General features: G+C 38.6%; 1 protein-coding gene across 9 annotated transcripts in view; it reads left to right on the top strand.

The window, feature by feature from the left end:
• The window catches only part of ENOX1 (ecto-NOX disulfide-thiol exchanger 1), a 361163-nt gene that overhangs the window by 273120 nt on the left and 71079 nt on the right, over positions 1 to 16964 (top strand). For all 9 annotated transcript variants that reach the window (XM_062566981.1, XM_062566979.1, XM_062566984.1 and 6 more), the window contains one exon: positions 7540 to 7752. In XM_062566981.1, coding sequence (XP_062422965.1) covers positions 7540 to 7752 — 213 coding nt within the window. The remainder of the gene's footprint in view (positions 1 to 7539; positions 7753 to 16964) is intronic.

The raw sequence follows: 16964 nt of genomic DNA, 5'->3' as shown, positions 1-16964 counted from the left end.
ATGTCTCAAAAATTTTATAGATGTGAATTCTGGGAAACCAAGGTCTTTTTTACAGTGAAGTGTGACTGTAAACCTGAATCCTCCTCTTTAAAAGGCATTTGAGGTCATATTATAAAAATGTGACCATTTTGTCTTCTGGTTCGTTGAAGCTTTTCTGTTTGGTGTGTGTCTTTCAGATTTTTGATTCCTCAGTGTTGAATCAGATGCTTTATTACAGCACAGTGAGATGTGTCAGTAGATATTTGGGATCAAATTTGCATATTCTGACATCTGTTTTCATGAGTGCATTATAAATGGTTGAGTAATGTGGCACACAGAACATCACACAACTAGAGAGAGATAGGCTGAACATGTTGATCTTTTATCTTTAAGTGGAACTCTGCTCTGTCAGGTGCATTGGAACAAATCATTTTAATCTGTGTGCTTATGACATTTGTGTTTCAAAGCAGAATTTTGAACATTATGATATTCTTAATTCAAGCATATCTGTACCTAAAGGTATCATCTCCAGAAATTGCTTCCTGCAAATAAGCTCTTTTAAAATACTGCATCTGTCTTATTTGCTGCAGGTAGTTAAATAGTTCCACTATCTAACAAAGACATCTTTTCATATCTGAGTATCTGTTTTTTAAATATTTTGGGAAAAGGAGACATAAACATCTGCAAGCCATATACAATACCGTGATACTTACCTCCCTTTTAAATACCATGTCTCTTTATGAGTGCAGAAAAGTTATTCATGTGGTTTTCCATTTAAAAAAATATAATCTGAAAAATTGAGAAGCTGCTTCTTTGTCAGGCACTGTATTATCCCCTGAAGAGAGAACAGATTGGAAATTTAAATAAATAGATGGCAGTTACAGTAGAATGAACTAACTGGGGATGCATCTTGTGCAAGATTCAGATAACATCAAGCCTGACAATCTCAACCCTTGCACATCGTTTGAAATATAAACAACATTTAATTGCTTGGGAAATAGGATATTTCACTGAGAAGGAAACCACGCTGCTTTCATTATCACTGTGTACTTGAGAGACAGACTTCTGGAGTGCTGCAGAAGCAGTCTGGATATCCAAGGAGGCAAGTCTCACATAGAAAGGATCAAATTCAGTGCAAGTCTGTGTCAGAAAGGGAGGCAATGCTGAGATCTTCTTAGCAAATCTAATGAATGCCAAGCTTAATTGCTGCTGAAAGAATCCAGACCTTTTTTTTTAGCATAATCTTTTTTTATTAGTAGTATATCAAGATAGAGACCTATAATAGACATGTTTCAGTGCTTTAGTGTCAAATCTGTTCACTCACCCTTCCCGTTTTTAGATCATCCTTTCCCCCTTCCTTCTTCCATATGCTGCTGACATCTGTTGTGACACAATACATCTGGCTCAAAGAGCCTCACAGAGGGGCTATGAGCAGGCACATCGTGAGGACACTTTTGTCTCCTGGCAGAAGAATTTAAGGTGGGTTCAGCTATCCATGGCCTGGTAACCCAGTTCCCTGGGTATCTTGCTCTCTAAGCCTGGAAGAAATATGTTTGCTGTTAAAAGTGTGTTACTAAAAATGGTCCTCCTTCACCTAATCTATATTATATCACAGCAAATTTTAAGGTTTTAATATAAACCCACTTGATTAAATGGACAGCGCTGCAAAATGACTCAAGTTAATTACTGTGAACCGGGATAATACAGCTCACTGATCTGAAAGTTTGTGGTATGACTTTGAGAAATAGAGAGGAAACTCAATACCCTCATAATTACATTTTATTGGAAATAATGGCATCAGCAGGATAAGATAATGGATTTCTGTGTCTCACACAATACACCCACCTCTGAAAGAATCTTGTGCAATTTGAATTTGGAAGAGATTGATTATACAGTGAGGAGAGATTTCTTTTGGGGGTATCTTTTAGTGAATGTGTGTATATACATATGTGTGAGTGCATGTATTTAAAAATCTAGTCTCAGCTGATCATTTATTATGTAACTGGAAATGTTTCTTGGATATAGAATACAGGTAAGGCTATTTAAGAGATACTAAGGTGGATGATTAATCATTCTTTAAAAGAAACCCTTTAGCACTGAGAATCTGGATTTTCTGATGCTAGCTTATTATGCCTTTGGGTTAAAAAAGTTATTAATTCCAGAAGTACCAGACTGATGTGTTTACAATTATGTAATTTACAATTATGTAAGTTATTTGACCAGGGGAAAAAAGAGGTTGAGGTGCTAGACTGAAGACATGTTTCTAGGTCAGTGGCAGGCACTGTGTGCAGGAGAAGCTCTTAAGCCAAGAGAAAAATAGGTCAGCATTGTGGCACCAAATACGTCGTGTGCTAGGAAGCAAATTGTTCCTGATGCACAGGGGACCTGTGCTGTACTTACTTATGAGTGAGGTTAGTAAAACTTTTCCCTGGCTTGATTCACCCATGTCAGCCAGCTGGCTTGATTTACAATTTTTTGTATCAAATTCAATGTTTTCAGTTTAGAAATCTTAGTTGTAGGCTAATAAATTACCAAATAAGATGACAGATTGATAGTAACCTCAGTCAAACATCCTCTCCTGGCTGTGGTGATACAGACTGAAGAAGTCACCATCTTGAGCTGGCCATTACCGCTTCCTGTAGTAGCAGGACTGGGCTCGCTTTCCCAAACTGGAGCTGGGGAGTGATCAGGTGGATGGACCTCCATGTGGAGGGGGGCCTCAGGCAGACCTGAGGACAGGGTGAGCACGAGCAAAGGGACAGTGAAGAGCAGCAGGGGATGACATGGGGGACATACCATCTTTCTATGGCACAGCTGACAGAGGACAAGCTATCATAGACATACCCCATGAGCCCCTCTATACACATGCTTTAGCACAGTCATTCTCCGCTTTGGTGACACTTCCATGAAGTATTTGTTAACTGGATTTCTAACAGTCAGGGCAGAACTTAGAATAAGGGCACACTGACCCCTTCCCATCCTACAGAAGGGCCAGAGGAAAAATGAGACAAATTAACACAACCCTAAACATACGCAGCCAGTGCAGGCACTTTCTAGGTGTAGGCATGAGGATAAAGAGTAACAGCTCTTTACATGTCTTTGTAAGTCTAGGAGATTGCTTTAGGGGAAGACGACTATGGACAATGTGCTGCAGGCTCTGGAAAACACCATGGACTATAGGACAACGTAGAAAGATTGCTCTAATTTAGACAAGCCTCCGATGCTGTATGAATTATGTCAGACACTTTCCAAAACTTTGAAGAAGTGCAGGGTTGGGAAGATAAAAAGCCTAAAAAGTCCAAAAGCAACTGTAGCCCCATCATTCCATCTTTTCCTAGTGAGAAGTAGAGTTTATATTTCTAAATATAGAAATATAAAGTTGTCTGTTTGAAATATACCTCTAAATGTGAAAATGATAGTAATAATTGAATATTTGAATGCCTGGCTTCAGAGTGGTGGATTAGTCTATCTCCTTTCTAATGGTCAAGGCTTTAGAAACTGTCACCCCTGTGCTGATAGTACTGTATGCAAATGGTTAACACTGAGAGATGAGTAGTCCAAAAATTTCAGATTCTGAATTCTGCGCTGTTCTACACCAAGGAAACTCCATAAACTGAGAGTAAAATCTTTGTTTCCTACATTTGTCTCCAGTATGCCATTTTGTAGCAGTTCTTGTCATAGATTCTTCTATTAAGAAGTTTGTATCAGTTGAGGTTGCTTATAGAGGGTCAAATCGTAAGAAAAATGCAAAACATTTTCAACAATTGTTCCTCTTTTTTTCATAGAAATATCCCTAATGGTGATTTTCCAGGCAGCTTGAGGGATGCATTTTCTTTTCTTTATATTTCTTTCCATCTAAGTTGTGAGCTAGGATTCAAGTGCCAAATATCTTCAGTTGATACAAAATAAATTTGAAATATCTTGTCTCCAGAGGCCTGGAACTAAGTGTAGAAGCACCTGAAAATCTCTATCAACGGGCACCCAGCAAGCCATCCTCAACAGAATAATAATATTTAAAAGAAATACCGTACCTTACAGCTTATAGTACGGCTGCAAACCCAACATAAGTACACAAATACTGCATAGGTGTTTTATAACTGCTATATTTCTGTTGGAGTTGGGTCTCCTCTGACTTAACGCAGATGTCTGTTGTACAGATGTCTATATATGAGCAAGTCACTGCAGACTCCCTTTACAGCCAGTTGAGGGAAGCAGGCTCTTCTAGGGCACAGTTTATCTCGTCTTCAAGTAGACAGCTGAAAGAGAACCGACAAAGCGTGTCTGAGGAGTGTCCATCTCCTTCCGTGACTGTACTGGGAGCCTGGGAGTACTAACTTAGATGACATAAAGGAGATGAATTCTTCCCTATTTGCTTAAAATATGCTGTAACTTGGAGGAGAAAATACTTAAGTGCAGGGAATGATTCACTGTGTGTTCATTTTAAAGAAACAGTTACACACTGGAGCATCTCTTATATAAAGGAATCTGTTTTAAGAGTATGTTTTTAAAGTGTGTATTTCTATGCATTCTACCTCAAGGGAATAATTTTGAATAGAATGAAACATTTTGTTGTAGTTTTTTAAAGAATGACTGCAAATATAGGACAATTCATTCTCTACTTATATTGGATTCCATTGCTGTTTCTCCTGCTATTTATCTACTAAATAAAAAATTAATGAACAACCTGGTATAGAAATCTGATTTTCCAAGTAAATCCCTGCTTTCTGGATAAAGAAAATTAATTCACATTGAGTTGCCTTATACCAGTCACAGAGTAGCAGACTTCTGAATATAAAAGTTAGAAACAAACGTGAAATAAAGAAATTTTAAAACTGTAAAGATTTTATTTACTAATGTACTTCCATAGTGCATATATTACCCTCTAGCATTTTTAATGTATCTCCTAATTATGTAATCAATGACATTTCTGATGCTTGCCACTGAAAGTTTTTTTTTCTCCTGCTAGAACAGAGCCATGAATTAACTGTAACAGGCCCACAGACCTCTGTAACTTTCTGACAATATAATATGTTGAAAACAGCTTTTCAATGTGTCTTTTTAAATGGGTTGAATCTATCTGGCAGAAAGACGGTATGTTTATGAGCATCTCTTCTAGACACCAACTGTGCTTGATAGAAACAAAACAAAAGGAAGGGTGTTTTCATTTCATGTAGAGTCTATAGCAAAACAACATGTAGCCACATACTGTGGAGAGATTAAAGTAAGAAAATAGGAGAATGGGTCTGTGCAACTGATTTTGCTAATGCATCTCGATGAAAAGTTTTGCTCAGTTCTGTACACGGCTCCTTCAAGTGTCATGGCATTACCTCTTCAGAGGTACTTCTGTGTGTCATTTCTCTCAACTTTGATGTTCATTTCTTGACCTAGATTGAATGGAATAATTTACTCTAAATGATACTTCAGTGTTGGGTGATAAATTACATGTGGTCATTACCATTACAGATGGTGATGTTCACAAGCTAAAAGAAAAACATTCAGCTGTAGTCACTGGGTATTCACAGTCAGACGGCACTCTCAGTGTTAACAGGCTGGTACCATCCACAAAGTGGTCTGGCTCTACAGACTGTAGGAAATGGCACAGTAACATTCTCAGAAGCCATAACAGGTTATTCTTATTGACTACTGTAATTATAATGAACATTATAGTCCAGGAGTAAGTTCTTGGCACATCCACGACATCCAGTTCCCTTGTATTTCAGCAGGCTGAAGATTTTCCCAAGCTTGGAAAAAATGTTTATTCCCAGTGTTTTCTTGCAATGAATACACCTTGCATCAGTCTTGTGTACACCTGGCTTTTCTGAGGTCCATGTTCAGCTAACTTTACTCATCAGAGCCACTTAATATATATCTGTCTTGTCTGTATCCAGAAAAGGTAGGAACTGGAGACTTATTTAAGGGGATAACAGGGAAAGAAAAGACCCCTAAGAGAATCTTCCTCCCATGAGACAATTACTTAATAAATGATGATGTACAATCATATGTCAGTGTAAAGTAACAACTGGTGGTACCTCATGTATAAATTGCTGTACATCATGGTAGAAAGAGAGGAAATTATGATGCTCTTATTTTGTGGATTTTTTTCAGGGATCTCAGATGAACATGCTTATCTACGTGTGGAGCACAAGTCCCCTTGCTGCAGCTGCAGGCGTGGTTCATTTAATAAGATGCTAAAGATTAGGCAATGTAGAACATATTCTTCCCAAACTGTCAGCACAGAGCATTTCATTTGTGCTCCTTGCATTTTAGGTTCCTCACCTTTTAAGGAAGTGATTAGTAGCTCAGAATAAAAGTCCAAATCATCACTTAAGTACTAGTATTTCGTTATTCTTTGCACATGGAATGCAATGCCTTTGTTCCACCTTTCTGCATCCTTTAACATGGCTGGTCCAGGATTTTCTAATTTTCATTTTAAATGACTTTAGGTTATAAACCTACTACCTCTCCCCATCAAAACTATATACCTTCTCCTATAGAAATATATACTAACCATCTAAAGTATGTGAAGAAATCTAAACACCAAGGACCAGATGAATGATTTAAATTTAAATCATTTAAAATGATTTATTTTAAAAAATGAAGTTTAAAAAATAAAAACCTATGGAAAAGATGGGATTGATTTGCACAAAAATGGTTCCATAGAATGACACTGTTGTAACAGCATTTTCTTGCAATTCAATCTAAATGTGACTTAAAAAAAGAAAAAGTGTTGTCTGAATCTTAATGAAACCAGAAGTATAATGGATCCTGTGTTAAGAGTCTTCTGAGGAAGGCGACTGCACTGTCAGAAGAAATGAGATTACTTTGGAGGAGGGCACAAAATCTAACCACGAGTTTTATTGATCTTTTTGCAGAGAAATATAACTTTAGTTACCTGAATAGTAAACATAAAACAGTAATAAAGGTATTTCTCAGGGCTCCTTTAAAAAAAAGTATGTAAAACAACATAGAAAATATAGACAGATCATCTGTTCAAAGCAGTTGCTTATAATTAATCAGTGCTTTGAGTAGGAATTGTTCAGCTTAGTCATCGTTCATTAATTAGAAAAGCTATGTTAGTGAAATCTGTTGACAAAAGCATGGCTGAGCCCAAGCTCCAAGACTGAGCTTTTGGCCAAGCTGATTAACAAGGCCAGATTTCATTTCTTCAATGGCTCTGGTAACATAAAGGTGCCTGATAATCATTATTACCATTACTCCCAGTGCAAAGTCATTTTATATTGTTAAAACAGCTAACGAGAATTGTTGTGTAAATGAGGAGTCAGGCCACAGGGATTTTTTGATTTTTTTTTCTTTTTTTGCTTTGCTTGTGTCATGAGAGCACTGTTAAAATAGTAAGACAAGTCTTGAAGGAAGCTTTGTGGAGCTTCACACAGTCGTGTTGGCTTCCTATATCTGATAGAACAAAGGACCCAAAAGTTGCCCGGTATGATATAGTGCAAGCAAGAGTTGTGGTGATTTTAATGTGACACGGAGCAGAAAATGTGTTCTCGGCAGGATATTTATATCTGTAATTTAAAACCTGTGCTTTGATTGTCCTAGATGATAGCAAGTTTTCAGAGGCCATCACAGTGCTGCTTACCTGGATCGAGCGAGGCGAGGTGAATCGTCGCTCTGCAAACCAGTTTTACTCGATGGTGCAGTCGGCAAACAGCCACGTTCGCCGGCTCATGAACGAAAAGGCCGCTCATGAGCAAGAAATGGAGCAAGCCAAGGAGAGTTTTAAAAATGCCTTAACAGGGATCCTCACTCAATGTAAGTAACCCCTTTTTGTCCAATGTCAGTGTAGTGCTGGTGGTGGTGGTGGTAGTAGTTTCTTTATCATTTTTTTTTTTTGTTTTTTGGGGGTAAGTAGTTGCAACGCAGTCATATTCTACCTCATATGCTATTTCATACTCTAAGGCAATTTGGAGGAACAAGGACCATTCGTAAGAGCTTATTTCTCAAGGTGAGCAAAGTTTCAGTAGTTTTTTTTTTTTTTTATTAGTAGATGAAGACATGCTTTAGGCATACTGTCTACAGTTACGTAGACATAACACTTCAGGAGCAAACCAGACAGAAGCATCCCTGCTCTGAACAAAGATCATGCTTTATGTGGAGAGAAGTGATCTGTAACCTGTGAGCTGTAGGTATAAGAACTCTAGGTCAATTACCAACTAGAGGACAATTAGGATATATATTTAGGCTAGGTTTCATTCAAAGGAAGTAGGACTGCACAACTTTTAGGGATATAATCACAGCCTATCAGGCCATCTCCACAGTAAGAGAATATGCTGTGCTGCTGCTGGCAGTGGGACTACTTGGCTGATACAATACCAGTATTAATTTGACAGATAAACTGCTTTAAATATTCGGTGCTGGCAGCTATTTCCTTAGTACAGAAACATAATCAATTCAGTTACCTTAATGGGGTTCCTTCATAAAACAGTCATCAGTATGCTTGCCTAGAGGTCTTCTTGAGGAGGAGAGGAGAGAAAAGGAGAGGACAGGACAGGACAGGATAGGACATTTCATTGTTGCAGAGTTTTAATATGTCTCTGCAATACCTTGGGGTTCATCTCTTTTGTCTAATCCACATGATAAAATGACCTCATGCTACTCAAACAAGAGGCCTTGTAATTCTCATAAAGATAGAGCCTGGACCAGCCCTAGTATGAAAGTTAAAAACAAACAGCAAGACAGTTTGCCAGATGGAGGTTAATACAGTTGGCATTGTAATTTCTGAATCGCACCCCTAAGCTTTACACAAAAAATAAATCCTAAAGGCTTTCCTGCAGTAACATTCTGGTACTTCAGGGGTCAAGATTCAAAAGTTAGGGCTAAAGACAGGCACTTGGATGGACTTACTCAAGCTTCCTGGATTAAGAAAGTATCCTCTGAAAGTTTCCTGTACAGGCAGTGGAGAGCTAAGCACCTCAAAAGACCACTTCAGATCTACTGCCACTGTGCTTCTCTTTTTAATGCCTTTAAGTTTAGATACTTAAACTTAGGAAGAAATAATCTGGTCCAAAGGCATTTGATTTCTGAGGACATATGTTCAGTGAGGGAAATTTAAAGATCCACTAACATCCCTGGTAATTTGCCTAGGCAGTCATCTTCCATCTCAGCAACTAAAAGGCAGTGTGAGTAGCAGAGATGCAGGCATCACACATGGCTGTGCTGTTCAACTCACACCAGGGCCTCTCTATTTTCATGCGCAACAGCCAGCTCTAGTATTCAGAAATGCCTTCTTTAGATGCATTTGAAAAAAATCCCCCATTGTCAGCAGGCTGAACCTTAGTTAAATCTGTCTAAATTAGCCTGTTTGTCACCAACTGTTGTGGAACATCTGTCACTTGGAAATAGAGATCCCTGTAGTTTCAGGTGGAAACTTTCAGTTTGGCTATATGGTTTGTTTCTGTAATGTGCTGAATGTTGAACTTACAAGAACAGAAGTAGGTCTGGCTTCAAAACATGAGTCTCAGAGTAACACACTCACAGCAGTGGCTAGGAAGGAGAGAGCTGCTGGCAGATATGGCTTATGAGAACTAGGTCAGTGAAAAGACAGGCTCAGGGAAGTGTTAAACTGTGAATTCTATAAGAACAAATTTTATGAGCATTCCAGATGCTCCACATTGGTTATTTTATCAACATCATAAACATTGGCCATTATTAGCATTAATGTGTCTTATTGAAATTCTCTGCAAACTTGCCATGAACAGATGGATGATGTTTTGCTTTACATGTGTATATGACTAAGATTACTAAACATGGAGACTGTGAAATGAGCTTCCACTTTTCAAGATTTTTCTTGCATTTGAGTTGATTTGAGGGATGTTTTTTATACCTCCCTTTGCATTGCTTTCCCACACACTGACATAATGGGTTGTAGCAGAATTTTTGTACAGGATTTTTGAATGCCAATTTTTGGCATTCTTCTGTCATGATCTAGGTGTCTAAAATTTATGTCCCACTTTCAGCTGGTAATTCTGGGCTTTCGTTATAATTAGTAGAGAAAAAAAAGCATCTCCAGGGGATGAATCATCAGACCTCCCCCTTCCAGTGAGATCTCTGCTGCCCACAGAGGACTCTTAGGGGGCATAACTTTGAACCAGACATTTAACTTTTGTGTGACTAGTTTGGAACAGATTAATTCCACTTACTATGTGGAGTCTTTTCATCTGCAGAAGGAAGGGAAGAATTTGGACTTGGTTAAAAATGCCAGCATTGTAACAAATAGTGAGTATTATGGGAACTGAAGAAGAAATACGTTAAGAAAATGGGCTTGAAGTGCACTCACCTGGAACACATACACTGTGTATGTGGGTCTCAGTATAAAATGCTTTCTTATTAATGAGGATTAGCATGGCCAGAACATTTCAGCTTATGGCCCAGCCTCTAAGGAAGTACAGGTATCAAAATCCTTGCTACAAATTTCTGCCTGTAGGTATTTAGAAGATTACCAAGAGGATTACCCCTAAAAATTTGGGTCGTGTTCAGTACGTGAATTAATTACCTGACCAAGATACCAGTGCCAGGATAATCAGCAAAATGAAGTGTATTACAGCTGTCACACCAACAATTTACAGCCCCTGATTTAAGTTCTACAGGGAGTCTAAGCCTTGTTATGTTGCTTCCTCAGTTATTTAAAGGATAAAAAGAGAAAAATGTCAATTTCCTTCTTTTTATTAAATTGTGTAGTTTTCCTTGATGTGAATCAAAGCTTAAAATAAGGATAGCTTTCCTGGATTTCTGATAACTCTCTCTTTGCAGCTTGATTTTCTAAATTCTTCTAGTTTGCTTCCATAGCAGTTACATGTCACACTGCCCCCTGAGTTTCCATGCATTTCCTTTTTTTCCCCCCCCAAAACACCTTTTCAGTCTAAAGCTTACTGACATTGATCCTCATGTTTAAAAAAATAGGGGGGAGATTCTCTTTTTGTTTGTTGTTTTTTAGATTGCACCCAAGCTGCAATTCAGTTCTCTTCTCTGACTCTTTCCTCCTTGCACCACACATTTCATCTACCTGTTACTGAGATTTTGAACTGTTTAGGGCAGCATCCCTGGACAATGTTTTCCAAAATGCCTATAGGTGAGTGAAGAGCCAAAACCCCATCAGAAATGAATTAGGTATCCAAAGGGGATAGAAGAGCCCCAAAATGCAGTAGACTGTACTTAGCAACTAATGATGCTCACCGATGTGACTATTTTTGTCAATCTTCATAATGGATGAACCTGCAAGTGATTCAGGCACGAAAGCTGCATCAGGGTCCATGCGTCAGTCTTTCTTGTTCCTGCAGGGGAACAGTGGGAGGGTAGTTTTCATCCAGTAGCCCTGTGGTTGGGGTACTTTCTTGACATGCACCAGCCTTCAATTTCACTTTTATTTCTTTGGCCTCTAAAGAACATCAGTGCCTAGTGGTCAGATCAGTCTTTTGGGAAGATGAACTCTGTGTTTGAATACCCTGAATGCCAGGGAAGGAAGTGAACCTAAGCCTCTCTCCTTCCCAAGAGTGGTCTAAATGGTGAGGGCTCGTGCTCTGAAAGGCAGGATTGACTCCCCTTACTGCATTTGACAGAAGGCATTCAGGCGCCTGATCCAGCAGGTTCCCGAGTGGATCCCTGCCACCCACGGCATACTACTTGAACTGAGAGCATAGCTACATTTATAGCACATCCTCAACCATGGGATGTACGCGCATGGTCTAGTTAAGCTATGCACATAGGCTAACTAGCAGTGCCTTTTGTGCATTGACATGTGTTAAACCCTTCCCCTGCATTTTGTAGAAAGCCTGAGTTTCTAACCCACCACAGTTGATTATGGACAGTCACTGGGATCTTTCAGCTTTAATTAAAGGCCTGAATGCCAAAATACCAGTCCAAAGATGTGGATAGACAAATTGTTTGTCCTACAGGATAAGCTGGAATATAAGCTTACAGAGCTAAATAGATTCTCCACTGTAATTTATCATGGATGTCTCCTTATCTCCTGGTGGACATGAGGTTGCTCAGAAGGGATCCCAATGACTATGGGAGCCGTTGTATTGATGGGTTGTCTGTTAACATGCATCAGGATGAAGTGATACGCTACAGGACCTCATCCTAACCTGGAAAGTGGCAATTAGTTCATTTTCAATAATTTTTGAAAATGGGGCACAGACCTACTTACACATGTTTAAAGGTTGTAACCCTAAATTTTATTTGCAATGACTAAGTGCCTAATGCCTACTGTTGGCACTAGGCAAACAAGTGGCAGCAATCCAGTATAGCAATTCGCAGCACTCAAACTGGGCCAGTATACGCCAGTAGGATATCCTGATATTTCCAGGGGAGAGCGCAGATAGGCTTCATACAAACACTGTTTTGTTGTTGTTGTTGTTATTGTTGTTGTTTCAGATACTAAGTAGCATGACTTTAAGATAAAAAGGAAAAACAAGTGGTTAGAAAAATTAATGCACTTTACCAATGGCAGCATGCAATCCTCACTAGATCTGCTGAAGTATTTGTACTGAAAACAGGTTTAGCCACTAGCTAAAAACAGAATATTGGTATATTTTTCTTGGCACAGTTCTAATCACAGCTAGGGGCTGAATACTTGTAGTTTGGGGCTGCTTAGGTAGTTTGAAAATAGGAGGACTCATAGCTGATGGTAAGAGTGGTATTATTAATTCCCCTTCAAAGACATTAGACTTGCCACTGAGAGAGCATCTAAGTGAGTCCCTGCTTTTGTCTAGATCCTCTGAGAGGGTCAAGCAAAGCACATCAATTTTCATTTATGTCACTGGTATATCTTTGAAACAAAAGCCATGGTGGTGGCCAAGGAAAATCCATCCATATATGAATGGCATCCCAGCTTTGCAAGGGGCTGTGATTGGAGTAGCACACTATGACTCTCTGAATCTAACAGCTCCTTTAGAGGCACACTCCTGCTCTACACTTATACTGGGTGAAGAGGGAAACAGGGAAAGCTCCAAAGGCTACTGAAGTATTGGGCATAATCTAAAGCAAGGATATGGCATCACCAATCAGAATTTTATGACAACTCTTCACATCATTGCCTTGTGAAAATGATTTGAAGAGCTGAACTGCATGGTTCAGATTCAGATGAGACCTAGTCATCTTGTAGATGTTTTCCCCCTCTTGCTGCTGAGAGACACTAATATTCACTCTGTAGTTCAATATACAGGGTTACCTCCTGCCTGTAAGCTTATTTGCTTCCTTATACTTTTATATATTCGTATGTACATGGAAGTAAGCACAGAGATGTACTCATGATTCAAGAAACCCGGAAACTAGAGAACCCTCGGGCTGGGAGATTATACAAGAGGAATTTCATTATCTGCTTAACTTGTTGTTTTTACATCCTTAGCTCTTTTATTCATCATTTATGACACAGGATGTGGGGCTAAATAGACTTTTGATCTGATTCAGTATGGCCATTTGTAAACAAGAACTAAGGTTTTGGAGGGAAGTCTGTTTTTCCCCTGTTAGAAAGGTCAGGATTGACCTCTCGTGAGTTTTCCTCTCTACTGAAGGTCCTTAGCAGTACATTACAGTACTCTGACTTTTTATCAAACGGCTGGTAGATATCCAATATAAGTTCCCCTCCCTTCCCCACTAGGAAATTTGAAGTTAAATAATTCTGAAGGGAAATACACTCTAAACAGTCTGAACAAAAATTCTTTCTCTTCTAGATAGTTCATTTTCATTCTCTGGTCTTTCTGGATACAGTTTAATTTATTTTAACATTATCAGTTTCTTCATAGACTGAATCTGAATTTTTAATGTAAAAAAGAAGAAAAAACTTTAAAATCCTTTTTGAGCTTTCTTCAAGGATGAATTAAGATTTGTTTTGGTTTTCTCATTACTAGCTCATGTTAAGAGTTGATCTCTTACTTTACAGAAAATGGAATTTACATTGTTATGATAGTGATTACTAAAATCACTTACCATCTTACCTGGTTAACTTTAAATTTCCTACTGTCATCCTTTTACTAATAATCCTTCCACTTTTAAGTATGTTCTCTAAGTACTAAAAATGCAGACAGTTTCATTACTGGCTTCATTATTGTTAGCACACTAGCTAAAATTCTCTTAGCAGTCAGACTTTTCTGCATGCATTCACGCTTTCTGAGTATTCTTTCAATTGCTGTGCATTAATAACAACTTTTAAAAAGATTTTCCTGCTCTTAATTATCTGGTCTTACAGTCTTTCTTTCATTTGCCAGTGACTAATTCAAAAATAGGAGCTTACTATATGTGCAATTTTTTGGTCATCATTAAACTCTTTGTGAAAGAGATTGAATCATGCAATGTGTTTTTACAGTGCTGCCCAGATCTCAGTTGGTGTCATGGAGTGCGTCTATAGCACAAATAAAAACATTAATCATTCATGTCATTATTCCCCACTATTATTTTCTACCTTGATATATTAGTAAAAAAAAAAAAAAAAAGGAAAAAAATACAAAATAACCTCCACAATCCATTCAGTCCATTTTGATTAGCTCATTTAGTCAGCATGCTTTGTGCTTGTTTCTCTACTAATAATTTGTCCAGGAAAGCTTGGTTGGGTATCTCTATTCTTCCTTAGTTATCCACCCATTTTCTGTCCCATGTGCACATGTTCTCAGAAGCATTTCTGTCCTGGATACTCTGCAGTGGCAGAGGATAGAGATGAAAGGCTCTATTTCTATTTTGCCGTGCATCTGTTCCTCTTTCTAGCAACCTGTAGTGTTTCAGATGATAGCGTCCTCATTTGCGTTTCATCTTCTTTGAATTTCTTTGTTCCATCTGCAGCCTTCACTCTACCTAGAGCCAATAGGAAACTTGGTATTGATTTAAGCACGGCCAGAATTTCAATAGAAGCCCTTGCTCTATTGTTTTAAGATTTTTTTTTTTTTTTTATGTAGATCATTAAATATGCGTGGTGCTTTACAGCAAAATAAAAGCACTGCTTCCTAAAAGACTTCAGTCTAAGGCCCCATTTCAACAACTCATCCCACTTACATGGATTCTGCAGGATCTCCTGAAAAATGAACTAAGGCTCAAAGCAAAGAGACCCATGCCTGAATCACAGGGAAGCCTGTGCTCATTCCTAAGGTGGCTTGCTGAGTAGGGATCGAGGTGAGGGCCTGATGCCTCATACAACTGAACTCTAAATATTGTATAGAAATAAATGGTAAAGGATGAGAATAAGGCATTGGAGCCAGGAAGGAAAGACGGACACTTCATCTGAGCTTTTTTCAACTGTCTGTGCACACAGGTCACGTGGCCTACATGTCTAAAACTGTTCAGGCTGCTTATAAGTGAATAAGCCTTGCAAATACAAATAAGAATAATCCTATGCCAGTATGACTGGTTGAAGTGCTTACCCCCTTCAGTAGGCACTTCTCAGAGCTTCACATCGAGTCACTGGCTTTGTCCCAAATGATGTCTTTCATGATGATGACAGAGATGTCAGGGCAGCAGCAACAGGAGGGGAGTTTGGGATAGGGATAGAGCATTTGGGAAGGAAAGATGGAGACACATAGCAAAAGGCAGCAAAAATACAGGAGTGAGATGAGAATGGAGGCAGTAAAGGAAGAGAGAAGGAGAGGAGTCATTGTGTGTAGAGGAACATAAGGTATGGCAAGAAATGGAGAAGTAAGTGTTCCCACGTAAAATGTGTGAGACAAGAGTTTTTGTTTAGACTGCTAAAAGATGCTATGGCTGTTCAGGCCTCCTCCTCCACCTCCCTGTTCCTTTTTTTGCAGCAAAAGAAACCATATTATGCTAGAAACAAATACAGCCCTCTTGCTCTTCTATGAATGTCCTGAGCTGCGATATCCCTGGGCGTTTATTACTTAGAGAGAGTCCTTTCACTTAATGGGACCTGCCAGAGTTCAGTCACATTTATGATGTTTCTTCAGCTCAGGGTTCCCTCAGGGGATCTTTTGGGACAGGCATACATAAATAGTTGTTCCTACTCCTGCTATTTTTAAATCTGACAATTGAAAAAAGGTTCATCAAACCATAAATAACAATGATCAAGAAGAACAGCTAATGAAATGCAGTACATGGGGGACAGCATATAATCTAGTCAAGCTGATGAAGAAAGTAATATTCACTTAATCTTTCTTTGAGTTTGTGGGTTGCTTTTTTTTTCTTTCCTTTTCTTTTTTTTTTTTTTTTCCCTCAGCACAAGGTCCATAGTGGTGGCATTAAAAGAGCAGGTACTGTACATTTGTACCTGCCCTACTGTATTGTGCTGGCCTGATGTCAGGTTCCTGTTTGTTGAGAAATGACATGGAGGTGAAGTGGTCTTGTTGAGTCCAAGTGATTTATCACATGGCACTGTGCCAGCACTTGCTGTTATATCAAGCTGTCAGTTTCTTTGTTGTAAATTAAACCACATTTCACAACCTAAAAGATTTTTGAAGCTTATTTTGTAGATGGATTTTCTAGCAATCCCTTGCCGGGCAAACTGGGCTCTATTTAATCAGAGTGCATTATTTTATTTCAGAGTATAACAAGGAGTGTTCTTCAATTTCTAGAACTGTTAATTATTGATATACATACCTCAGACAATTAACTGTAGGTTTCAGTATAAATTCAGAAAATGGGGCAGGGGGAGGATTCAGTATCCCTGTAGTACTCTTTTCACTCTTCCACACTGGATTTCTTAGTTGAAAAAAGAAAACAGGAAAACAACAGCTGCTGACACTGAGATTGGATCACTTTACAAAAGAAGAGATTATTATTTGTGCTACAGAACAAGTATCTTTGGTTATGTCCACGTATGAGAGAAAGGCACAGAGCACTGTTAGTTACTCACCCTCTTAATAACCCACACAAGCACATTTACTTGTGCCACTCTGAGTCAAATTGGAAAAGAGAGAGGAACAGGGAGAGCAAGATATACAGAGGTAGAGTTTTTATTTCATCTGAATACTGTGAAGTGTGTAATCTAAATCTGAATAGGCAGATAGATGTAATATTACATACTTACA

This window comes from Rhea pennata, chromosome 1, assembly GCF_028389875.1.
Source record: "Rhea pennata isolate bPtePen1 chromosome 1, bPtePen1.pri, whole genome shotgun sequence".
NCBI lineage: Eukaryota > Metazoa > Chordata > Aves > Rheiformes > Rheidae > Rhea > Rhea pennata.
Note: the sequence above shows the minus strand (reverse complement) of the source record. Positions and strands in the feature narration are given on the sequence as shown.